The sequence below is a fragment of the Staurois parvus genome, unplaced genomic scaffold (assembly GCF_062004578.1).
Source record: "Staurois parvus isolate SC_StPar_1 unplaced genomic scaffold, SC_StPar_1.0 ptg000080l, whole genome shotgun sequence".
Classification (NCBI taxonomy): Eukaryota; Metazoa; Chordata; class Amphibia; order Anura; family Ranidae; genus Staurois; species Staurois parvus.
Genome location: NW_028317876.1, coordinates 790,163 through 817,493, shown reverse-complemented (window position 1 = coordinate 817,493; position 27,331 = coordinate 790,163). Strand labels below are relative to the sequence as shown.

Genomic DNA, 27,331 nt, shown 5'->3' with positions numbered 1-27,331 from the left:
CTGGCAGCCTCCTTCCTCAGCCTCACATCATCCTCCTACTCTCTACACCTCTCCCACCACACTCCTGCTACTAAGCAGGCTCCAACACTTTTTAGGGAGTCCTAGCGCCTTGCCAAGTCTTCTGTTGGGGATTGGCTGAGGTCCCTCAAGAGTGCAGCCAGCCACTCCTCAGATCCACCCACTTTCTCCATGGCCCTCCTTTGAAAGCCTCAGAGTAGGGGGAAATTTCAGAGGTGCTGCCTGCAGAGCCTCTCAGCCCTGATCACAATCTGACCCCTTTGGTTATTACACTTGAACTGCTAACAGCTCCTGTCTAACCATTAGGATATAGCTCCCCCTAGCTAAACTAGGAGGGTGCTACAAAAGCATATTTTTTTGGTAACAAAAAAGGATATTGTTTCATTTAACCATGCCTCTCTAAAACCCTCCAACTGTTAATGCAATTCGGCCACACCCACTTTTCACCATGGTGTGCCATATTCCTGCTTTGCCTTGTGCTGCCCAAAGGTGCCCCAGGTCTTTTACAATCCTAGCAACCCCCCTCCCTGCTGCTTATCTAACGCTACTCTCTCCCCAGACTGACAAAGCTGCTGCCCTTACGCGTCTGCTTTATTACTTCATCTATAAAAGTGCATTACTGGCTGGATCACCAAGTAAAATAAAGGGAAAAAATGCCTGAAAAAAGAAAACTAATGCATTCACCACATCTAAGGATTAATAAACTGAAATATATAAAATTTTTGTTTTTGCCTTTAATACCCCTTTAAGTATTGAAGTGCTATATTATTATTTTCTGCCATTTCCGTAGATACAATGTCATCCTATAAAGATTAATTTTACCCAGTTCAGCCCTCTGAGTTTAACATGCCTGCTTTACATTCTGGGTATAGTGCATGTTCATTATAAGTCCATCTAAAACCAGTCCTTTCTTCAGCTTTAGGAATTAATCGGTATTAATGGTGCAACTGATATGCTGTATATTAAAGTGCAACACAGAGGTGTATTGCTATCATTAATCCCTAAAGCGCCACTGGTATCAATACCAAGAAGATGGCAGAAACTAAATGTATTCATCTAAATGTGATATACATGTTCAATATTCTAGTGGAAAACAGTTACCAAGTAAGGCAAAAGGCAGAGGAATTGTTTTACAATGTGTTCATTTTGAAATAGTAAATTGATACTTTTGAGGAACTGCGCTAGATTGGTGTTATAGGTTTACCCTCAGGCTGAGATTACTGAGAACAGATTTGCAGGAATCATCATACAATATGTTCCACTTTACAATAGTTTCCTCTCCGCATCTATGAATCAGTGCTCTCATACTGCATTTTATGGGGTTTGTAAAAATGTATATGAACCAGAGAGAAACGATTGGATGCAATTAGCTCTGATGTGTTTGCATCTAATGCTTTTAGACACATCATCATTTTTCACATCGAATGTGAGAAGTTTTTTACAGCCACCAGTGTGCTTCTGTAAATCAAAATAAAGTTAACAATAATTTAAATTATCTGCATAATGGAGGTTGCTTGCCTGCGATTCTGACATGTAAAAATGAGCAACCACCTGGAAATTGTGCTGAAGCTACGCTCCCACACACTGCGCAATTATTCATCAAGACAGGACTATAGGTAATAACTTCCAAAGTTTCAGACTTGGAAAAGGAAGATCCTATGGGCTTAGGATGCCTGGCAGAGAACTGAACATGTATAGAGTTAAGGGACCAGGAATAGGGGTTACCTGTAGCTATGGATATAACAAGCCATAGAACAGGGGTCTCCAAACTCATGGTTGACGGTCAGTAGGGGGGAGAGTAATGCCCCATCATTGGTATCAGTGGGAGGTATAGTACATCATCATTGGTCTTAGTGGAAGAAATATGCACCATTGTTGGTGTCAGTGAAAGTTCCTCCTATCATTGGGAGCAATAGTGACCGAAGGGCAGGATAAAGGCTAGCAAAGGACCACATCTGGCCCTCGGGCCACACTTTGGAGACCCCTGCCATAGAAGATCATTCAACTATTACTATAGTTATACAATTACCTAGAAAGCCACAGAAACAAAATCAAAACAATTGTCAAGTATTTTTGGATTACATAAATCTACAGATAATATTATAGGTGCAATAATTGCAAAACTTTAAAGATTAATTTTAAGTATAGTAATCTGAGTAGACACCCCTTGCTTCCAGGTCCTTTGCTGAGCGGCTGGCCTGATACATTCTGAACACAGGAGGTTGGCCATTCAGCCTGAGCGCCATTAAGAAAATGCTTTACATATCCTGTATGAATGCAAAGCATTCTCTGATTAGACAAAGTCTTTGTCTTGTCCAATCAGAGAACACTTTGCATTCATACAGAAAATGCAATGCAGAGCAGCTGACCTCCTGTGTTCACAATGCATCAGGCCAGCTGCTCAGCATGGAACCCAGAAGCAGTTGGAGATCACTGGAGTAGCAGTGTCTACTTCGGTGATTTCCTGCTTCAAGGGGCATTGGCCTGGCGTGGTATATACACAGTTACATTGCTCCAAGCTGGATCAATGTAACTATGTAAAAAAAAACGAAGCCTGGACTTCTTTAAGTTCACTTGGTGATAGTTTTGTGCTTGTGTTCCTAGGTCTGAACATTTGCTGCAGATGTTATGAGGGGTTACCACTCTCCCTGCTTCTAAAAAACACATATGTCCAAGAAAATCCCAAATTTAAAGGTGGATCAAAATAGAGTCAAGAATTATGCAATGGAAACCTTACTCTTATGGCTTTTTGTTGTGTTAATGTATCAAGCATTTGCACAGTCCTCACAAATAATCCCCAGAATTTGAGTAATGTGTTTATTCCCTGTGATCATCAGCTCCATCTAGTGGCCATAATGTGTATTTTCCTGACTGAGATATTTCAGGAAAATACTGGGTTATGGCCACTGGATGGAGCTGATGATCATACAAAATAATCATATCACACAAACTACAGGGAATATTTGTGAGAAGAGCTGTGAGAATGCTTGAGACATTCACACAGCAAATTGTTTATAAATATACCCTTTAGTTTATCCATGACATATAAAAAACCAAGGCCTGACTAGGCCTGCCAGGCTTCTATGACTATTGGATGTATAGATCCCTAAAGTGATATGAAAGCAGTTATTGTTTTAAAAAGAGCAGTCCAAAATATTGATGTTTCATGTAGTCAGGGTATTTTTTTATCAGAGGTTTTAGGGACAAGTGTATAGACAAAACACTGCAGCTGTCAGGAATGGACTTGCCAATAGTGGTGGGACTCACCTGCCTTGTGGGCTGCAGTACCAGGGCTGGCCAGCGGGTGCTCTCAACAACCAGAGGTTCACTTCGGCAATTAGCCATCACCTGGGGCTGATTGCAGGTGGTGTATTTAAGGGATGGCCAGACCTGCAGTCTGTGCCTTGGTGTGTGGTTTTCCATGGGCCCCTGTATCTTGTAAACTGCATTCCTGTTCCTGTTTCTGCCTGACTTGTTGCCGACCCTGCCTGATCCTGACCTCTGCTGACTTCTCCTGTTTGATACCTGGCTTGTGACCCTGACCATTCTCTGCCTGACCCCTGTACCTACCTGTCCGTTAGTTGCTGTACCCGGCTCTTGACCTGACTTCTCTCCGCCTGCTCCTCCTGTACCTACCTGCCCGATAGTTATCGACCCGGCCTGCCTGACTACGTTGTGCTCTATATGTGTATGTACCTGTGTATCTATATCAGTTTAGGTTTGGGTTTGTTTCACCTTGTTGTATGTATTTGTGTTAGCTTGGGGTTTGGTGCACTGCGTTTATATTTGTATTGTTAGTCTTAATAAATTGGCTTATTTATACCATATCTGAAGCCTGCGTTTCTCTGTGTCAGTCCACACACTTCTGGTCACACCCGCATCCCTGACAGCAGCTATGCTTTAGAATAGAATTTATGTTTACAATCTGACTATGGGGACATTTACTAAAACTGGTTCACTCAGAATGTGGTGCACCTGTGCATGGTAGCCAATCAGCTTCTAATCTCAGCTTGTTCAGTTAAGCTTTGGCAATAAAACCTGGAAGCTGATTGGTTCCTATGCAGACGTGCACCTAATTTTGCAGTCACCAGCTTTAATAAATAAACCCCTATAGCCACCAGAATTTCCTAGAAATTGACTGATGAGTGAGTTTGTCTTTAAAAAAGATGTCCATAGTGTACTTTCTGAAATATAACTGAATTATTCATGACCTGAGTGGGTGAGATAGAAGCCATGCTAGGCTCAGTGACAGCATCACAGTTAATCCTGACAACATATTAAAGCACTTAATAGATATGTTGTTATCAAGCTTTTGAATTTTAGTGGATAAAGAATGAGTGTTCCTCCACAAGACCCCAGACCTCTGCATTCTCCGTTTATATTATGTTTTGCTGAATTTGAGTGTAAAAATATTTTACCTTGGTAATGAAACCCTGTTATATTTTGGATAAGTATCCATGAATTGCACTTTCATTACTCTTCTGAAACAAAAAGTGTGGGATTCCTTAGTGGTGGAAGAGAAAAAAAGTTCCTTGCGTTATGGAAATATATAAATCCATGGGTGCTTCAGCCCACTGCTATCCACTTCTAACTGAATTTTTTTTTGTAGTTTTGGCCCTCAGCAACTATGACTGACATTTTCTCATGACCTCATGTATTACATACTGTACATCTCAACAATTTATCATCGAGCCGTATTTCTACAGTAGAATAGTTTTTGCCAATTCTAGAACCCAAAGACCACTAAAAAGGTGCAAGAACTTCACAGTTTCATAGAAAATGCTGTTATAGTATGCTGGTATGCAAATATGCTGTAGCAGTGGAAGAACAATTGTTACGGTAGTTGTATTCAATCCCTACAGTTTGTTGAAAAAGTGAAAAGTTAGGCTGCTAAACAAATTGCTTTTTTGGTTCTATTGTAGTTTTTGAAGCAGCAATTGATTGTTTTGTCAGTTCAGAGTTTCTGAAGCTGGACGTTTGCTTTCTTCCACCTGCTTCTGCAAGAAGCTTCCAGAACATAGGGCAGGGAGAATCAGATACCCGGTATGAATATTTATCATGCTACAGCCAGTCCCTGGAGGGAGGCATCCAGAAGGAGGCTGAGGAGATTATAAATGTTAAAGAGGCTCAAGCAGAGGGATGTTTCCTCATCGGGGAGGGTTCCAGTCCTCCTGGGGCTGTTGCCCCCCTAGGAGAAAAATTACTGAGACAAGAGACTGTAGTCTGGGTCTGGGCAGCTCCTGGGCTTGGAGAAGATTGCCATAGAATTTTACCTGCTAGAAGGCACTGTCTTTAAGTCCGGGTCTGGAGAAGGATCTTTTTATCTCCCTCACTGAGGATCTACCTGTGAATACTGGGTGGCATACAGCTCTTGGGACACTGGGAGTAATTGCCTTGCTGGGGGCTATTCATTTTGCAAGTGCCAGAAGTGGCTGTATGGACTGCTCCTGTAGAGTCCTAGATATACAGGCCTTTGAAAAAAGTAGCATATGCATATACTCATGTGCTGGAAGATGGACTCCATATAGGGTAGAACCACATGTAGGATGCCTAAAAGATGTACGCCTTGCTGCCCTCAATGCACCAGGGAAATCCAAGTGTACTGCATGCAAAGAAACAAACAGAGGGCACACAGGCCTAGTGCATTACCTTTTAAAATTAATGTATTATGTAAAAGAAGTGGTAATATACTCACAAAAGATAAAAAGTCAAGGGCACATCATATAAAGTACAGCAAGGTCTAATCTCACTGGATAGTGACCGCAATGGGACTCTTGGACCTCCAACTTTCCGACGCGTTTTGAGGTCTCCCCTGAATTGTCTGTGGGTGGGACTGTGCTTGTGTGATGCCTCTGTACTTTTGTGAGATACAGTTGTGTCCAAAATTATTCAACCCCCACTGAAATTGAGTGTTTTGGCCAGTTTGACATTGCTTTTGATCATTCAGTCATCTTGCTTACATTTACATTAAAGAGGCACTTGTAGGTCAGACAAATATAACATAACAGTTATAATGAAATAACCACAAATGTCTTTTCTGTGCTCACAGCATTATCAGTTTTATTCAACCCCCAAGTGACATTCAATCTTAGTACTTAGTACAGCATCCTTTTACAGTTATAACAGCTTTTAAACGTGAAGCATAGCTTGACACAAGTGTCTTGCAGCGATCTACGGGTATCTTCGCCCATTCTTCATGGGCAAAGGCCTCCAGTTCAGTCACATTCTTAGGCTTGCGCACTGCAACTGCTTTCTTTAAGTCCCACCAGAGGTTCTCAATCGGATTTAAGTCTGGTGACTGCGATGGCCACTCCAAAATGTTCCAGCCTTTCCTCTGCAACCATGCTCTAGTGGACTTGGAGGTATGCTTGGGATCATTGTCCTGTTGAAAGGTCCAACGTCTCCCAAGCCTCAGGTGTGTGACGGACTGCATCACGTTTCCATCCAATATCTCCTGGTACTGAAGAGAATTCATGGTACCTTGCACACGCTGAAGCTTCCCTGTACCTGCAGAAGCAAAACAGCCCCAAAGCATGATTGACCCTCCACCATGCTTCACAGTAGGCAAGGTGTTCTTTTCATCATAGGCCTTGTTCTTCCTCCTCCAAACATAGCGTTGATCCATGGGCCCAAACAGTTCTAATTTTGTTTCATCAGTCCACAGAACACTATCCCACAACTTTTGTGGTTTGTCCACATGGCTTTTGGCATACTGCAGTCGACTCTTCTTATTCTTTGGAGACAGCAAGGGGGTACGCCTGGGAGTTCTGGCACGGAGGCCTTCATTACGCAGTGTGCGTCTTATTGTCTGGGCTGAAACTTCTGTACCCACATCTGACAAATCTTTTCTCAGTTCCTCAGCAGTCACACGGGGACTTCTCTCCACTCTACGCTTCAGGTAGCGCACAGCAGTCGAAGTCAGCATCTTCTTTCTGCCACGACCAGGTAGCGTTTCAACAGTGCCCTTTGCCTTGAATTTGCGAATGATGCTTCCTAAGGTGTCTCTTGGTATGTTTAACATCTTTGCAATCTTCTTATAGCCATTGCCCTTCCTGTGAAGAGAAATCACCTCTTCTCTTGTCTTCCTGGACCATTCTCTTGCCTTCACCATGTTTGTAACCACACCAGTAAATGTCTAGAAGGAGCTGAGTATCACAGTCATTTTAAAGCTGCCTAATTGGTGCTTATTATGCTTGATTGCTGCTCGGTGACATCCACAGGTGTTTTCAATACCTGATGGAAAGCACCTGTATGAACCTCTGTTCTTCAGAGTGGTAGTCTTTAAGGGGTTGAATAATTGTGGCAATGAAGAAACCACATAAGAACCATTTACTACTGTATTACATAAACAATTGATGTCATTTTAGTTGCATTTGGGTAGTTACAACGTCCTTGTAGGATTTGATTCTGAATACAATTCCAAATGTACACTATAGTCCCTAAACCCCTTTACAGCATTGGGGGTTGAATAATTTTGGACACAACTGTACCTGGGTATATTTTCAGTGGCCCCTTCAGGGGTAAGTGCTATATTTGTTTTACTGATTTATAAAAAGCCACATAGTATGCTGTGCTTAACAGAGAGAATTGAAGAAAATTGTTGAATCTCTGCCACAATAATGTGTACCCACCCAGGTACACACACTAAAATCAGTTATGAATGGGAACCCATAAACCTACCAGTTGTACCAGGATGGCAAAGCCAGAGAATGCACAACAGTTTTAAAAAAATATACCCTAATAGAGAGCACTATGGGGCCCTTTCTTTATATTTGACGTCACCTAAGCTTGGAGGGGATGAGCGCTGATGGATTTGTGGATTTATGCCAACTACCAGCATAATACTGCGTGCCCTTATTACCCCCCTTATAATAAATGGTCCAACTGTGAAGATGAGGGTCCATCCATATGAGCACTTGCTGGTGGAGGCAATCACTGAGTGTGCAGCACATTGGAAGATTTTTTTCTGTTGATGCTTGCATGAGTATGAAGTGGACATTTGCCACACTATATCACTGTGGGTACTTTCTTTGTAGGGACTTTAGAGGAGAGAAATAGGAGGCATGGTCAACAATCCCAGTGGTACTATATTTCCCCAAGATGGGGGAATGCAAACACCTCTAAAAGCAGCCACATGTCCAAGATTTTCTTAAGAAATCAAAAGTGATGGCTGAAAATCAGGCAAGCAGGCAACACAGGTGAATCCTAAAGGAGATTGATGACATTCCATTAATAACATCTTAAAAGAACCTGAACACCCCCACAGTCTAGGTTCCCTGGGTCTGTTAGGATCCTAGCAATGACCATATACCAATTGGCAGTTGGTGCTGCTTCCATTTCTCTTTCTTCCATTGCATTTATTAGACAAAGGGAGTTTATCTGCAGCTTGGCTTGCCTAGCTGTGGAGGCTCTGGGGTCAGAGAATGAAAAAAGGATGTCGCCAGCTTGCTTGGGCCACCCACAGAGATAAAAGGAGGCTTAGAGGAGAAAAAAAAGTCAAGGTGGGTTTTAAGAGTCTTACTGTTCGGCTTGTTCCCATATGGAGAAGAATGGAGACTAACATAGAAACATAGAAAAGTGACAGCAGAAAAAGACTAGGTGGTCCATTAAGTCTGCCTTGATGAGGAAAAGAAGCAAATGTTTTAGTGTAGGGATTTTGGGACTGATTCTCGCTTTAAGAATATGAAAATAGTTTTTAGAGATGCACATCAGGGAGGAGGATGCATGGTTAACCAGGAAAGAGGATCAAGTGACACCTTGAAACAAGGGGTTACGTTTAGGAAAATGACTGTGACAATAACAGTTCTTGTGGTCCACTACTAACATCCTGCCTCTTTTTTAAAGTGTTACAATTGATTTACTAAAGCATAACACGTGCAGTATCATTACCCTAGTAATAAGCCATAGGATTTGCAAATGAATGAGTTGAATATTTATATGCAAATCCCATAGCTCATTTATGTGCTGGGGTGTGCAAAGGGGTGGGGCAGTACCTTCTTAGGGGTGTCCTGGTCTAGTGCTGGAGCTGATGCAGTGAAAGAGCCTGTGAGAAAGTGCAGGCCAGCTAAATAAAAGGGGTCCAGGGAGTGCAGGTGAGCTTTGTTCAAGTGAACTATGGATTAGAAGTTATGGGGTGCAGATGAACTGTAGAGGGGGTGCAGGTAAGCTGGCTGCAGGTGAGCTGTGGACAAGGAGTTCAGAAGTGCAGGAGAGCTGTGCACAAGGGGTTCAGGAGTGCAAGTGAGCTATGGACAAGGGGTTCAGAAATTTAGGTGAGCTGGGAATAAGGGGTTCAGAAGTGCAGGTGAGCTGCGGACAAGGAGTACAGAAGTGCAGGTGAGCTGCAGACGAGGAGTACAGAAGTGCAGGTGAGCTGCGGACAAGGGGTTCAGGAGTGCAGGTGAGCTGGGAATAAGGGGTTCAGAAGTGCAGGTGAGCTGCGGACAAGGAGTACAGAAGTGCAGGTGAGCTGCGGACAAGGGGTTCAGGAGTGCAGGTGAGCTGCAGACAAGAAGTACAGAAGTGCAGGTGAGCTGCGGGCAAGAAGTACAGAAGTGCAGGTGAGCTGCAGACAAGGAGTACAAAAGTGCAGGTGAGCTGCAGACAAGGAGTACAAAAGGGCAGGTGAGCTGTGGACAAGGGGTTCAGGAGTGCAGGTGAGCTGCGGACGAGAGGTACAGAAGTGCAGGTGAACTGCGGACGAGAGGTACAGAATTGCAGGTGAGCTGCGGACGAGAGGTACAGAAGTGCAGGTGAGCTGTGAATAAGGAGTTCAGGAGTGCAGTTGAGCTGTGGACAAGGGGTTCAGGAATTTAGGTAAGCTATGGACAAGGGGTTCAGGAATTTAGGTGAGCTGCGGACAAGGGGTTCATAAGTGTAGGTGAGCTGTGGAGAAGGAATACAGAAGTGGCAGGTGAGCTGTGGACAAGGAGTACAGAAGTGCATGTGAGCTGTGAATAAGAGGTTCAGGAGTGCAGGTGAGCTGTGAATAAGGGGTTCAGGATTGCAGGTGAGCTGTGGACAAGGGGTTCAGGAATATAGGTAAGCTGTGGATGAGGGGCTCAGAAGTGCATGTGAGCTGTGGACAAGAAGTACAGAAGTGCAGGTGAGCTGTGGACAAGGGGTTCAGGAATTTAGGTGAGCTGTGAATAAGGGGTTCAGAAGTGCAGGAGAGCTGTGGACAAGGAGTACAGAAGTGCAGGTGAGCTGTAGATAAGGAGTACAGAAGTGCAGGTGAGCTGGAAATAAGGGGTTCAGGAGTGCAGGTGAGCTGTGAATAAGGGGTTCAGAAGTGCATGTGAGCTGTGGACAAGGAGTACAGAAGTTCAGGTGAGCTGTGGACAAGGGGTTCAGGAATTTAGGTGAGCTGGGAATAAGGGGTTCCGAAGTGCAAGTGAGCTGCAGACGAGTACAGAAGTGCAGGTGAGCTGCGGACAAGGAGTACAAAAGTGCAGGTGAGCTGTGGACAAGGGGTTCATGAATTTAGGTAAGCTATGGACAAGGGGTTCATGAATTTAGGTGAGCTGCGAACAAGGGGTTCATAAGTGCAGGTGAGCTGTGGAGAAGGAATACAGAAGTGGCAGGTGAGCTGTGGACAAGGAGTACAGAAGTGCATGTGAGCTGTGAATAAGAGGTTCAGGAGTGCAGGTGAGCTGTGAATAAGGGGTTCAGGATTGCAGGTGAGCTGTGGACAAGGGGTTCAGGAATTTAGGTGAGCTATGGACAAGGGGTTCAGGAGTGCAGGTGAGCTGCGGACAAGGAGTACAGAAGTGCAGGTGAGCTGCGGACGAGGAGTACAGAAGTGCAGGTGAGCTGCGGACGAGGAGTACAAAAGTGCAGGTGAGCTGCGGACAAGGGGTTCAGGAGTGCAGGTGAGTTGCGGACAAGGAGTACAGGAGCGCAGGTGAGCTGCGAACGAGAGGTACAGAAGCGCAGGTGAGCTGCGGACGAGAGGTACAGAAGCGCAGGTGAGCTGCGGACGAGAGGTGCAGAAGCGCAGGTGAGCTGCGGACGAGAGGTACAGAAGCGCAGGTGAGCTGCGGACGAGAGGTGCAGAAGCGCAGGTGAGCTGCGGACGAGAGGTGCAGAAGCGCAGGTGAGCTGCGGACGAGAGGTGCAGAAGCGCAGGTGAGCTGCGGACGAGAGGTGCAGAAGCGCAGGTGAGATGCGGACGAGAGGTGCAAAAGCGCAGGTGAGCTGCGGACGAGAGGTGCAGAAGCGCAGGTGAGCTGCGGACGAGAGGAGCAGAAGCGCAGGTGAGCTGCGGACGAGAGGTGCAGAAGCGCAGGTGAGCTGCGGACGAGAGGTGCAGAAGCGCAGGTGAGCTGCGGACGAGAGGTGCAGAAGCGCAGGTGAGCTGCGGACGAGAGGTACAGAAGCGCAGGTGAGCTGCGGACGAGAGGTACAGAAGCGCAGGTGAGCTGCGGACGAGAGGTACAGAAGCGCAAGTGAGCTGCGGACAAGGAGTATAGAAGCGCAAGTGAGCTGCGGACAAGGAGTACAAAAGCGCCGGTGAGCTGCGGACAAGGAGTAAAGAAGTGTCGGTGAGCTGCGGACAAGGAGTACAGAAGTGTCGGTGAGCTGCGGACAAGGAGTACAGAAGTGCAGGTCAGCTGCGGACGATAGGTACAGAAGTGCAGGTGAGCTGCGGACAAATGGGCTTTAAAATATGGTTTTATTAAAATTATAAATGATACTAGAAAAGCTACAATTTCTGGGGAAATTGTGTGAAGTTTTCTTGCCTCCACCAGTATTCTACAACTGGAGTGGCTTGAGCAACGGTTGTGTGGGTGGAGTGGCTGGAGTAACTGGAGTAACTGTTGTGCGGGTGGAGTGGCTGGAGTAACTGGAGTAACTGTTGTGTGGGTGGAGTGGCTGGAGTAACTGTTGTGTGGGTGGAGTGGCTGGAGTAACTGTTGTGTGGGTGGAGTGGCTGGAATAACTGTTGTGCGGTTGGAGTGGCTGGAGTAACTGTTGTGCGGGTGGAGTGGCTGGAGTTACTGTTGTGCGGGTGGAGTGGCTAGAGTAACTGTTGTGCGGTTGGAGTGGCTGGAGTAACTGTTGTGCGGGTGGAGTGGCTGGAGTAACCGTTGTGGGGGTGGAGTGGCTGGAAGAACTGTTGTGCGGGTGGAGTGGCTGGAGTAACTGTTGTGCGGGTAGAGTGGCTGGAGTAACCGTTGTGGGGGTGGAGTGGCTGGAAGAACTGTTGTGCGGGTGGAGTGGCTGGAAGAACTGTTGTGCTGGTGGAGTGGCTGGAGTAACCATTGTGCGGGTGGAGTGGCTGGAGTAACCATTGTGCGGGTGGAGTGGCTGGAGTTACTGTGAAAAGGTTTTGTCAGCTCACACTCTAGTTTTGAACATTCCACCATTCATTCCTATGGGACCAATTTCACCACAAAAACGGCGATATTTCATGAACCATTCGGCGAAACGTTCCACAAAGTAATAGCACACCAATCGGGAACAATCCGCACGTTTCCGTATATTACTGTCTATGTAGTGTAAAAACTGTGGGAGGAGTTAGGGTGGTAAATTTGGCTATAATATAATAATATACATGTGAGATAACAGTAAGTGGTCTGCCATGCAAGAACACTTAAATAGCCAAGAAAAAAGCACCGTGTGCAGATGTGTCCCCTGACGTTGTCACTGCAGGCAGCAGTTCAATATGCCACACCATGGCTTTCTTCTCGAGCTCGGTATAAATTGTCTCGTCCTTTACCAGCCAAGCCACAAGGGGCGCTGCGCAGTTGACGGCTATGCGGTATGCCTTGTTGTTTCCGAGGGAAAGGTATAGTTGTCGTTTCAGTGGCGGAGGACCAATGGTCAGGGATTGTTGTCCTGCCAGTCATGTGATGCGAGGAGTTTCCGGTGTAGTGGAGCCGGAAGTAGGAGGTGAGAGACATGTTTCTGTAATATGTATTGTGATGTATGGGGGTGAGTGGAATTATGCCGGGTCTCCTGCCAGGCTGGATAATGGTGTGCTCGGTGTATAGTGGGTGACAGCTGGGATTTCCAGGGACAGTGTCAGGCTTTGCCCGGGAGTTTATTCCTGTGTGTATGTGCAGATCGGTCTCAGGTGTACATCCCTATCCCCATCATTGTGTACATATCGGAGTAGGAGCACGGTCTCCATCCACACAACGCTCTATCACGGTGTACACACACAGCTGTATTAGACTGCAGAGCTGACAATCTATGACTGTGTACACCACAACTCTGGGCTCATCTACCCAACATGGCTCCCAGGAACTCTCCTTGTCTCACCACATTGGATTCAAGTTTATTAACTCCTGAGCATTTTCCTTTCACAGCTCCCTGACTCGCCCCCTCCATCTCATATATCACAAATTTACTGAGTCACACATCAGTCTGGATGTCACGTCACTTTCTCAAACCGAACTTGTAATATGCCCCCATCCCATGACTTTACCATTGAGATCAACGGCACAAGGGTGCTCGGTGTACTAGACTTTGTCCTCTCCTTCGGCCCCCACATCTAATTACTAGCTAAATCCTGCCACTTCAACCTCCCAGAATTCACCCCTTCCTTATGACCCCACAAGACACCTCACTGTCCTACCGTCACACAGGCCAACCTCCCCCCCCCCCCCTTCAGTCTATTATGAATGCTGCTAGACACATACACCTTATTAATTGATCATGGACAGCTGCCAGTCCCTTCATTGGCTTCCACAACGTGCAAAGCCATCACCAACCTCAATTGCGGATATCACCTAAATCACCCTCTGCTCCTCCCAAGACGTCTTGCTCTCTAGCTCCTTTGTTACTTCCTCCCACAGTCACTTTCAGGACTTTTGCAGAATCTCTCCCATCTTCTGGAACTCCCTACCCCAGTATGTCTGGTCGACTGCTACCCTGTCCGCTTTAGGCGATCCTTGAAAACTCATGTATTCGAGGAAGCCTACCCCACCTCCACCTACGAACTGGACTTGAGTCACCTCCACCAGATCATCCACTACAGCGATCACCTTTTGTACCACCCCCCCCCCCCCCCTTCCTTTAGATTGTAAACTCCATGAGTAGGGCCCTCCTATTCCTTCTGTAGTGAGATGTATTGTAATTGTAGTGCCCCCCTTTATATTGTCAAGTGCTGCACAAACTGTTGTCGCAATATAATCCTGTATAATAATAAGATCAGCACTACCCATAACAACCTTTATAAGCAGCTCCATGATTAAACCCAAAACCAAAAATGTAACCTATTGCAGCATACCAATTCTTAGATGTGGTGGCTGCATTAGTTTTATTTTTTTTGGCTTTCTTCCCTAGATTCCCTCTGGCCAGGAACACACCTGTATTCGAGTGCCCCCACTCTGGATGGAGTACAGGGCCACCTTTGGACAGAAGAATTGTCAGTCTTGGGGGAGGGGAGTGTTAATTGGACTAGCAGATTGTGATACACTAACAAATTGAAATCAAATTTCAGCTAATACTTTATAAGCAGTTACAGCATTTATGTTTGAAGAATCAAGGGGTTTTATCCTTATGCTAGCTGCTTGACTATATGGAGCCCTCGCTTGGTCCATGAGTTACAGCAAACAGTTTTGTTCCTTTTGGGATAAACATTTTACATAAATAAAAGCTGATCGTTATAAGCACCCCTGCCATTATTAAGCTTTCCATAAATGGATCGAAATTTAATCTATGGTTGTTCCTGCTGGAGAGAAGTTAATCTAACGATCAGCTTCTCTTGAATATGTTCGCAATTTTTCGTTTGATCAGTGCATTCTCCAGGGTGTGGAAATTTTAGGAAAAACTACTTGTCCAGGGACTAAATCAGTGCCCCAATATACTTTTCCATCATGACAATCTACTTGTCCAGATAAAAAAAAAAAAAATACATTTGAACCAAAACTGTAAAATCGGAGGTGATATTAGGAATGTCTGGGCTTTTAAAAATAAAAGGCTTTATGGCGACTTAAACGTTTAATATTTTTAATATTGGGCTGTTTATCGCCTCCTCCCCTCCCTGCCTCTCTCCAGCACCACACCCGGGGACTAATAGGGAGGAGAGAGACCTTGCAGTGTAATGAGCACCGATTGGCTGCTCCTCAGGAAAGGGTGGGTCAGGGCTTATCCTTTATCCCTTTCGCTGCCAGAGCCATTTTTGCATTTTTTTGCACAAGTTTAAAAAATAATTTTAGGCCTGAAGATTACATAAAACCCCCTAACATGATATATTTTCTGAAAGCAGAGATCCTAGAGAATAAAATAGTGGTAGTTCCACCATTTTTTATGTCGCATATTACCACAAAATCTGGTGCTAGAATTATTGCTCTCATTCTGGTGTGTGTGGCAATATGTGACGTGTATCGCAATCAATGTTTGATGTTTGGGGATGGTATGTGCTTTGGTGTAACTTTCATTTTTTACAATTGAATAAAAACAAAAAAACTTTTTTGTTTGGTTTTTATTTACTTTTTTTTTTTCTTTCATCACATAGGGGTCCCCTATGTGATTTTGTGGTGACAGGTTCTCTGTATTGAGGCATCCAGGGTCCAAAAGACCCTGCCTGTCTCCCCTGTACTACACTGAATGTAATGTGGTGCACATCGCACCGCATTACATTCTTTCCCGGCTTCCATGGCCGGGAATCTCTCAACGGGGCCCTGGAAGTAACATCATAACATTACTTCCGGGTCAGGACAAGGAGGGGAGCGAACATGTCCGCTCTCCTTCCTCCCCACTAGCCGACTGCGATGAGCCGGTCCTTGGCCCGTAGATGGGCAAGCGGAGCCCGGGAGACCTCATGGGGGGAGAGCCTGGCACTGTGTAGAAGCAATCGGGTGGCAGCGCTGCCACCCGAATGCTTCCACCTGAGAGGTGTGCCCACAACAGGGCTAAAGGTAGAAAACAAACTGCACTCTCTCAGGTTTAATTTGAGGGTATGTACATCCAAATTGGAGGAAGGGTTTAGGAATTACAGCTCATAAGAGTAACCATCCCCCCTTTTTCAAGGGACCAAAAGTAATTGGACAATTGAATATAATCATAAATAAAATGATGTTCATTTTTAATATTTTGTTGAGCATCCTTTACTGGCAATGACTGCCTGAAGTCTGGAACCCATGGACATTACCAAAGACTGGATTTCCTCATTTCTGATGCTTTGCCAGGATCTAACTGCATCTGTCCTCTGTTGTTCTTTGTTTATGGTTCTTTCTGCCTTTAGTTTTGCCTTCAGCAAGTGAAATGCGTGCTCAATTGGGTTGCGATCAGGTGATTGACTTGGCCATTGCAGAATATTCCACTTCTTTTCCTTAAAAAGCTCCTGGGTTGCTTTTGCAGTGTGTTTTGGATCATTGTCCATCTGTACTGTGAAGCGCTGTCCAATCAGCTTTGCTGAATCTGGGCTGACTGCTTCAGTCTTCTGTCACATCATCAATGACCCAGTGCCACTGGAAGCCATGCATGCCCATGCCATCTCACTGCCTTCACCATGTTTTACAGATGATGTGTGCTTTGAATCATGAGCTGTTCCAAGCCTTCTTCACACTTTTTCTTCCCGTCATTCTGGTATAGATTAATCTTCGTTTCATCCTTCCAAAGAATGCTTTTCCAGAACTGGTCTGGCTTTGTTGGATTTTTTTTGGCAAAGTCTAATCTGGCTTTTCTATCCTTCAGGATTATGAATGGTTTGCACCTTGTGGTGAACCCTCTGTATTTGCTCTCATGAAATCTTCTCTTGATTGTAGACTTTGACAATGATACGTCAACCCCCTGGAGAGTGTCCTGGATGTTGTGAATGGGTTTTTCTTTACCATAGAGAGGATCCTATGATTATCCACCACTTTTGTCTTCCATGGATGTCCATGCCTTTTATGTTGCTGAGCTCACCAGTGCATTCTTCTATCCTCAGAATGTACCAAATTGTTGATTTGGACACTCCTAATATTGCTGCTATCTCTCTGATGGATTTGTTTAGTTTTTGAAGCCTTACAATGGCCTGTTTCACTTGCATGGACAGCTCCTTTGAACACATGATGTAGGTTCACAGCAATAGATTCCAAATGCAAATACCACACTTAGAATCAACTCCGGACCTTTTACCTGCTTAATTGATGAAGAAATAACAAAGGAGTAGCCCCCACCTGGCCATGAAGCAGCTTTTGATTCATTTGTTCAATTACTTTTGGTCCTTTGAAAAAGGGGGTGTATCTGCTCTTAAGAGCTGTAATTTCTACACCCTGCCTTCAATTTGGATTTACATACCCTTAAATTAAACCTGAGAGTGTGCACTTTCAGCCCATATCCATTCTATAACTATATATAGCTTGAATATACAGTCATGGCCGAAATTGTTGGCACCCTTGATATTTCTCCAGGAAATCATGTATTTCTCACGAAACGTATTGCATTAACACATGTTTTGCTATACACATGTTTATTCCCTTTGTGTGTATTGGGACAAAACAAAAAAAGGGAGGAAAGAAAGCAAATTCGACATAATGTCACACAAACCTCCAAAAATGGGCTGGACAAAAGTATTGGCACCCTTTCACAACTGCGGATAAATAAGAATGTTACAAGCATGTGATGCTCCTGTAAACTCACCTGGGGCAAGTAACAGGTGTGGGCAATATAGAAATCACACCTGAAAGCAGATAAAAAGGAGAGACGTTCACTTAACCTTTGCATTGTGTGTCTGTCTGTGCCACACTAAGCATGGACAACAGAAAGAGGAGACGAGAACTGTCTGAGGACCTGAGAACCAAAATTGTGGCAAAATATCAACAATCTCAAGGTTACAAGTCCATCTCCAGAGAACTAGATTTGCCTTTGTCCACAGTGCGCAACATTATCAAGAAGTTTGCAACCCATGGCACTGTAGCTAATCTCCCTGGTCGTGGACGGATGAGGAAAATTGATGAAAGATTGCAACGCAGAATAGTCCGGATGGTGGATAAGCAGCCCCAAACATGTTCCAAAGACATTCAAGCTGTCCTGCAGGCTCAGGGAGCATCAGTGTCAGCGCGAACTATCCGTCGACATTTAAATGAAATGAAACGCTATGGCAGGAGACCCAGGAGGACCCCACTGCTGACACAGAGACATAAAAAAGCAAGACTACAGTTTGCCAAAATGTACTTGAGTAAGCCAAAAGCCTTCTGGGAAAACGTCTTGTGGACAGATGAGACCAAGATAGAGCTTTTCGGTAAAGCACATCATTCTACTGTTTACCGAAAACGGAATGAGGCCTACAAAGAACAAAACACAGTACCTACGGTAAAATATGGTGGAGGTTCAATGATGTTTTGGGGTTGTTTTGCTGCCTCTGGCACTGGGTGCCTTGACTGTGTGCAAGGCATCATGAAATCTGAGGATTACCAAAGGATTTTGGGTCGCACTGTAGGGCCCAGTGTCAGAAAGCTGGGTTTGCGTCCAAGATCCTGGGTCTTCCAGCAGGACAATGACCCCAAACATACGTCAAAAAGCACTCAGAAATGGATGGCAAAGAAGCGCTGGAGAGTTCTGAAGTGGCCAGCAATGAGCCCAGATCTAAATCCCATTGAACACCTGTGGAGAGATCTTAAAATTGCTGTTGGGAAAAGGTGTCCTTCCAATAAGAGAGACCTGGAGCTGTTTGCAAAGGAAGAGTGGTCCAAAATTCCGGGTGAGAGGTGTCAGAAGCTTATTGATGGTTATAGGAAGCGACTGATTTCAGTTATGTTTTCCAAAGGGTGTGCAACCAAATATTAAGTTAAGGGTGCCAATACTTTTGTCCAGCCCATTTTTGGGGTTTTGTGTGACATTATGTCATATTTGCTTTTCTGCCTCTGTTTTATATTTGTTCCAATACATACAAAGGGAATAAACATGTGTATAGCAAAACATGTGTTAATGCAATACCTTTTTTGTGTGAAATACTTGATTTTCAGGAAAAATATCAAGGGTGCCAACAATTTCGGCCATGACTGTATATATATATATATATATATATAGTGAAGGAAATAAGTATTTGATCCCCTGCTGATTTTGAATGTTTGCCCACTCACAAAGACATGATCAGTCTAAAAATTGAATGGTAGGTATATTGTAACACCGAGAGACAGAACAGCAACAAAAAATTGAAAGAAATACATGTCTAACAAATTATGCACTGATTTGCATGTTCATGAGGGAAATCAGTATTTGATCCCCTTCACAAAACATGGCTTAGTACTTGGTGGCAAATCCCTTGTTGGCAATCATAGAGGTCAGACTTTTCCTGTAGTTGGCCACCAGGTTTGCATACATCTCAGGAGGGATTTTGGCCCACTCCTCTTAGCAGATCCTCTCCAAGTCATTAAGGTTTGGTGGCTGACGCTTGGCAACTCGAACTTTCAGCTCCTTCCACAGATTTTCAATCGGATTAGGGTCTGGAGACTGGCTAGGCCACTCCAGGACCTTAATGTGCTTCTTGAGCCACTCCTTTGTTGCCTTTGCCATGTGTTTTGGGTCATTGTCATGCTGGAACACCCATCCATGACCCATTTTCAATGCCCTGGCTGAGGGAAGAAGGTTCTCACCCAAGATTTGACGGAACATTGCCCTGTCCATCGTCCTTTTGATGCGGTGCAGTTGTCCTGTCCCTTTGGCAGAAAAACACCCCCAAAGGCAGAATGTTTCCACCACCATGTTTAACAGTTGGGATGGTGTTCTTGGGGTCATAGGCAGCATTCCTCCTCCAAACACGGTGAATTGAGTTGATGCCAAAGAGCTCGATGTTGGTCTCAACTGACCAAAACACTTTCAACCAGTCCTCTGCATCACTCAGATGTTCAGTGGCAAACTTCAGATGGGCCTGGACATGTGCTTTCTTGAGCAGAGGGACCTTGCAGGCACTGCAGGATTTCAATCCTTTTCGGCGTAGTGTGTTACCAATTGTTTTCTTGGTGCCTGTGGTTCCAGCTGCCTGGAGATTATTGATAAGATCCTCACGTGTAGTTCTGGGATGATTCCTCACTATTCTCATGATCATTGACACTCCACGAGGTGAGATCTTGTATGGTGCACCAGACCTAGAGAGACTGACAGTTGTTTTGTAATTCTTCCATTTGCGAATGATTGCACCAACTGTTGTCACCTTCTCACCAAGCTGCTTGGCGATAGTTTTGTAGCCCAGTCCAGCCTTGTGTAGGTCTACAACTTGTCCCTGACATCCTTGGACAGCTCTTTGGTCTTTGCCATGGTGTAGAGTTTGGAATCAGATTGCTTGATAGCTCCTGTGGACAGGTGTCTTTTATACAGGTAACAAAATGAGATTAGCAGCACTCCCTTTAAGAAACTGCTTCTAATCTCAGCTTGTTACCTTTATGAAAGACACCTGGTAGCCAGAATTTCTGCTGAATGATAGGGGATCAAATACCTATTTCCCTCATGAATATGCAAATCAGTGCATAGTTTGTTAGACATGCATCTCTTTTGAATTTTGTGTTGCTTTTCTGTCTCTGTGTTACAATACACCTACCATTTGATTTTTAGACTGATCATTTCTTTGTGAGTGGGCAAACATTCAAAAATCAGCAGGGGATCAAATACTTACAGTGGGGCAAAAAAGTATTTAGTCAGCCACCAATTGTGCAAGTTCTCCCATTAAAAAGATGAGAGAGGCCTGTAATTGGCATCATAGGTAGACCTCAACTATGAGAGACAAAATGAGAAAAAAAATACAATCACATTGGCTGATTTGGAAAGAATTTATTTGCAAATTATGGTGGAAAATAAGTATTTGGTCACATACAAACAAGCAAGATTTCTGGCTCTCACAGACCTGTACCTTCTTCTTTAAGAGGCTCCTCTGTCCTGCACTCATTACCTGTATCAATGGCACCTGTTTGAACTTGTTATCAGTATAAAAGACACCTGTCCACAATCCAAGTCACACTCCAAACTCCACTATGGTGAAGACCAAGGAGCTGTCGAAGGACACCAGAAACAAAATTGTAGATCTGCACCAGGCTGGGAAGACTGAATCTGCAATAGGCAAGCAGCTTGGTGTGAACAAATCAACCGTGGGAGCAATAATTAGAAAATGGAAGACATACAAGATCACTGATAATCTCCCTCGATCTGGGGCTCCACGCAAGATCTCACCCATTGGGGTCAAAATGATCACAGGAATGGTGAGCAAATATCCCAGGAGGGGGGGACCTAGTGAATGACCTGCAGAGAGCTGGGACCAACGTAACAAAGGCTACCATCAGTAACACACTACGCCGCCAAGGACTCAGATCCTGCAGTGCCAGACGTGTCCCCCTGCTTAAGCCAGTACATGTCCGGGCCCGTCTGAAGTTTGCTAGAGAGCATTTGGATGATCCAGAAGAGGATTGGGAGAATGTCATATGGTCAGATGAAACCAAAATAGAACTGTTTGGTAGAAACACAACTCGTCGTGTTTGGAGGAGAGAGAATGCTGAGTTGCATCCAAAGAACACCATACCTACTGTGAAGCATGGGGGTGGCAACATCATGCTTTGGGGCTGTTTCTCCACAAAGGGACCAGGACGAATGATCCATGTACAGGACAGAATGAATGAGGCCATGTATCGTGAGATTTTGAGTGCAAACCTCCTTCCATCAGCAAGGGCATTGAAGATGAAATGTGGCTGGGTCTTCCAACATGACAATGATCCCAAACATACCGCCCGGGCAATGAAGGAGTGGCTTCATAAGAAGCATTTCAAGGTCCTGGAGTGGCCTATCCAGTCTCCAGATCTCAACCCCATAGAAAACCTTTGGAGGGAGTTGAAAGTCCGTGTTGCCCAGCGACAGCCCCAAAACATCACTGCTCTAGAGGAGATCTGCATGGAGGAATGGGCCAACATACCAGCAACAGTGTGTGCCAACCTTGTGAAGACTTACAGGAAACGTTTGACCTCTGTCATTGCCAACAAAGGATATATAACAAAGTATTGAGATGAACTTTTGATATTGACCAAATACTTATTTTCCACCATAATTTGCAAATAAATTATTTCCAAATCGGCCAATGTGATTGTCTGTATTTTTTTTCTCATTTTGTCTCTCATAGTTGAGGTCTACCTATGATACCAATTACAGGCCTCTCTCATCTTTTTAAGTGGGAGAACTTGCACAATTGGTGGCTGACTAAATACTTTTTTGCCCCACTGTATTTCCTTCACTGTATACACAGGTGAAACTCAAAAAATTAGAATATCGTGCAAATGTGAATTTATTTCAGTAATGCAACTTAAATGGTGAAACTAATATATGAGACTTATTACATGCAAAGCAAGATAGTTCAAGCCGTTATTTGTCATAATTGTGATGATTATGGCTTACAGCTCATAAAAACCCCAAATCCACAATCTCAGAAAATTAGAATATTGTGAAAAGGTGCAATATTCTAGGCTCAAAGTGTCCTACTCTAATCAGCTAATTAAGCCATAACACCTGCAAAGGGTTCCTAAGCCTTTAAATGGTCTCTCAGTCTGGTTCAGTAGGAATCACAATCATGGGAAAGACTGCTGACCTGAAAGTTGTGCAGAAAACCATCATTGACACCCTCCATAAGGAGGGAAAGCCTCAAAAGGTAATTGCAAAAGAAGTTGGATGTCCCCAAAGTGCTGTATCAAAGCACATTAATAGAAAGTTATGTGGAAGGGAAAAGTGTGGAAGGAAAAGGTGCACAAGCAGCAGGGATGACCGCAGCCTGGAGAGGATTGTCGGGAAAAGGCCATTCAAAAGTGTTGGGGACTTTCACAAGGAGTGGACTGAGGCTGGAGTCAGTGCATCAAGAGCCACCACACACAGACGGATCCTGGACATGGGCTTCCTCTTGTCAAGCCACTCCTGAACAACAAACAACGTGAGAAGCGCCTTACCTGGGCTAAAAAAAACAGACCTGGTCTGTTGCTCAGTGGTCCAAAGTCCTCTTTTCTGATGAGAGCAACTTTTGCATCTCATTTGGAAACCAAGGACCCAGAGTATGGAGGAAGAATGGAGAGGCACACACTGCAAGATGCTTGAAGTCCAGTGTGAAGTTTCCACAGTGTTTGTTGATTTGGGGAGCCATGTCATCCGCTGGTGTTGGTCCACTGTGCTTCATTAGGTCCAGGGTCAACGCAGCCGTCTACCAGGAGATTTTGGAGCACTTCATGCTTCCTTCCGCAGACGAGCTTTATGGGGATGCTGACTTCATTTTCCAGCAGGATTTGATACCTGCCCACACTGCCAAAAGCACCAAAACCTGGTTCAATGACCATGGGATTTCTGTGCTTGATTGGCCAGCAAACTCACCTGACCTGAACCCCATAGAGAATCTATGGGGCATTGCCAAGAGAAAGATGAGAGACATGAGACCGAACAATGCAGAAGAGCTGAAGGCCGCTATTGAAGCATCTTGGTCTTCCATAACACCTCAGCAGTGCCACAGGCTGATAGCTTCCATGCCACACCGCACTGAGGCAGGAATTGCTGCAAAAGGGGCCCAAACCAAGTACTGTGTACATATGCATGTTTATACTTTCAGAGGTCCGATATTGTTCTATGTAAAATCCTTGTTTTATTAATTGCATGTAATATTCTAATTTTCTGAGATTGTGGATTTGGGATTTTCATGAGCTGTAAGCCATAATCATCACAATTATGACAAATCACAGCTTGAACTATCTTGCTTTGCATGTAATAAGTCTATATCATATATTAGTTTCACCTTTTAAGTTGCATTACTGAAATAAATGAACTTTTCCACGATATTCTAATTTTTCGAGTTTCACCTGTAGGAATCTATTGTTTGTTTTTTTTAAAACTGATCCATCTATGGCCATGTTTAACTGGTTTGAGGGAGGGGAGGGGAGGGTCATTTTACCTTTTTTCTGCTTTTTTTTTTTTTTTTTTTCTTCTCTTACCATAGAACTTAGAAAAAAAAGATAGGAACGGGCAGGACTTTTTAATGCAGACAAGATATACTAGGTCTCTTTGCGTTTTTCTTACCTGGTTGTTAGCATTTTACACCAAGCTCTGCACACAGAGCTGGTAGGAGTTCATGTTGATATGAATTTTTTAAAAGGGGATAGTGAAGGTCAGCAGCACTATGATGTACAGCAGAATTAAAAAAAAAAAAAAGTGAAAACGGCACTGTTTGAATAATCATGGCAAAATGCTATGATACACAGAGCTTTAACAAACTAAATGTCATCCTGTTGAGGTTAACCTCTGCTTAAAATACTAAACATGTCAGGATATAGAATGTTGAGTCCACATTCCTCCAGCATCATGGTGCCTGGATCTGCACCTACAGTATATCACTGGAAATTATTCTATACATTGACATTTATTCACAAGTCATGACCCTCACAGTGATATATTTTACAAATATATTGGTATTCTTTTTTTCTAGAGCAGTTGTTTCTCTATCACTCTCACCATGGCAGAATATTCTAAAGTAAAATCCACCAAGCTGGTGCTGAAAGGACTTAAGGATAAAAGGTAAGACATTATGCCAATCTGTAATTGGTTCGGATTTTTTTTTACAAATAAGTTATACTTACCTGTTCCGGGTTAGGGGCTCACAGCGAGCTTTGAGCAGTGAGGGGATCATGTGATCGCATAGAGGATGCGATATCATTCATAACAGCTGTGCTTCCTTTAGAGTGGTGATGTGATTGGCCCACGGCTATCACATGGTACCATGTGATTAGCTGTAGCCAATCACAGATCACTAGTAATCATAGCTGTTATGAATGTAACCCATTCGTGACAGTTCAAACATTGCTGTTACAGTGATCATCATGACAGCAATCAAAACTGTTAAAAAAAAAAAAAAGTTGTTCCCCCCTCTTCCCAGAGTAGTACAGTGACACTGAACTACTCTGATGAAAGTATGTTAAAAAAAAATTGTAAAGATAGAAAAAAAGTTTTAAAAATTTGAATTAAAAAATTTTTTTTTTTGTATTAAAACAGGGTCCTGATCACCATCGCACCAGTCATATGTTGATACTGTACTGCACCTTTGACAGTATGTTTAAAAAAAAAAATTGTGAAAAAAATTATTTTATTTAATTTCTTCATTTTCAAGAAAGATTTTTGACAAATAAATTACAAGTTCAAAAACTCACCATCCCTTTTACTAAATACCTCAGACTGTGCACTTTCCAAGAGGTCATTTGTGGGTGTTTGTACTGGCATTTTAGGAGCCTCAAGAAATAGGCTGTCAGTACATCAGAATTATTCTGTCTTCAAAAATCTTTACTATAGTTTGTAGACTCTATATCTTTCTCACAAACCAATAATTATACACTTATTGGGATTTTTTTTTTACCAAAGACATGTAGCAGAATACATTTTGGCCTACAATTAAAAAGAAATTCGATTTTTTTTTTTTTCATAGGATATGTTTATAAACAGTAAAAAATATAATTTTTTTCAGAATTTGTGGTCTCTTTTCGTTTGTATAATAAAAACACCCATAGGGAATAAATACTACCAAAAGAAAAAGGGAAAAGTTGCTCTTTTTCCATATATCTTTTTTTCATTTCGTGGTCAAGTTTCTGAATCTAAGCTTGGTCTGTGGAGGTAGGCTAAAAATGTTAGACCATCTGCTTTGCATTTTTTTTTTTTCCATTTTACTTTTTTTGTCTCTGTGAAGAAACAATGATGTAAGATGATTTGTTCCCTAATGCTTCCACTGGGACAGAGATCCTGTCTGCATCTTCAAATCTAGTTACCGGTATTTTTGGTACTCCTTGCAGGCTCTATATTCTGTGTTATACTGGATCACCAAACAATTTTCTTTTAGGGAGAAATTTCTGTTCTTAAAGATCTATTGTAATTGTACAAAATTATGATGTACTGAACAACTACATAAATTACCATTTCAATGCTGCATTTGAATGGTTGATATTGGCAGAAAACAACTGGAGAAAGGATTTAGAAATCAAAATTATTTAAAATTTTCATGTAATGTCAGTTCTTCCAATACATACTCTTCCCTGAGGAAAAAGGAATGTCTGTGGCCTAGCCATGCCATATACTCAAAATATTGTGTTTGTTGCACAAGGATCATTAGAAGGGAGTTTTCCCTATAACCCTTCAAAAACATCTGTGCATGTTTATTACAATAACTTAACTGGGATTTTTTTTAAATATATAATAAAGTAAGGAACCTATACGGAATGCTTAAAACTTTAAAAAAAAAAGTTTAAATAGGGTAGCAGAGAATTAAAACCCCCATCAGTTTATTTATTTTATTTTTTTTTGCTGCCTGAGTCCTGTTTTAGAGATTTCCATGCACTTTCTGTCTTGGAGATTCAAAAGGAAGTGAGAGGAAATCTTTGCAAACGGAAAACAATCCCTGTCATAGTTATCAACAGAACAGGTTTCTCCATTGTAAGATTTAGTTTCATCTTTTGTTCTTGTGACACCTCCAGTGTTTTTGATTTCTTGTCACATTGGCTATCCAGATGTTTGGATTTCTCATAGAGTATTATATTGATGTTGGCTATTGTGTTCAGACAGCCACAGCACCTGGTGCATCCTATCCAATGTTTTCTCTTTTCAGACAACAATTTTCCACCCAGCTCCTTTTTTTTTCTTTTTTTTATTCAAAGTTTATCAAGCCAGGCGGTGCTGGCATAGGAGGAATCTAGCTAGCTGAGACACAGACAGCAATAAAAACTTATGAATTAAGTGGAAAGTGAAGTACCTCAGAGTGTAATAACACATGGACTCTACAAGTATAGACTATAATATTTATTTATGGTGCTTATATAGCGCCGTCAATTTACGCAGCGCTTTACATATATATTGTACATTCACATCAGTCCCTAACCCTCAAGGGGTGTACAATCTAAGGTCCCTAACTCACATTCATACATGCTAGGGCCAATTTGGACAGAAACCAATTCACCTACCAGCATGTCTTTGGAGTGTGGGAGGAAACTGGAGTACCCAGAGGAAACCCACGCAGGCACAGGGAGAACATGCAAACTCCAGGCAGGTGGTGCCGTGGTTGAGATTCGAACCAACAACCCGAGTACTGCCAGGCGGAAGTGCTAACCGTTTAGCCACTGTGCTGCCCTAAATAGGGATTTGTGCTTTTACATATTTTTATGTAACAGTAAATATTTTTCTATTTATTTGACTTATGAATGTCATCTCTAATGACCCAATGTAGCTCTAAGACCCTGACCCTTCCCTACTCCATAAAAAAAAAAAAAAAAAGATTTAGCTTCATATACCATTCAAAACCCCTCCTTTTTTGCTTCCACTTGAAACATATCTCTCTATTTCTTGTCTATAGGAAGTAGCAAGGTGAGAGAAAATCTCAGTCATGAAAAGTCCTCTT

At 43.4% G+C, this 27,331-nt stretch overlaps 1 protein-coding gene across 3 annotated transcripts in view; it reads left to right on the top strand.

Moving 5' to 3' along the window:
• Nucleotides 1–12,798: 12,798 nt before the first annotated feature.
• Nucleotides 12,799–27,331, top strand: part of FRG1 (FSHD region gene 1) — a 39,319-nt gene continuing 24,786 nt past the window's right edge. Inside the window, exons 1-2 of one of the 3 annotated variants that reach the window (XR_016311627.1) lie at nt 12,799–12,912; nt 24,386–24,474. Coding sequence is in view for 2 of the 3 variants with exons in the window: in XM_089669570.1 (XP_089525696.1) it covers nt 24,413–24,474 (62 nt within the window). In the remaining variant the exon portion in view is untranslated. The remainder of the gene's footprint in view (nt 12,913–24,385; nt 24,475–27,331) is intronic. The other 2 variants (XM_089669570.1, XM_089669571.1) reach the window with 2 other exon arrangements.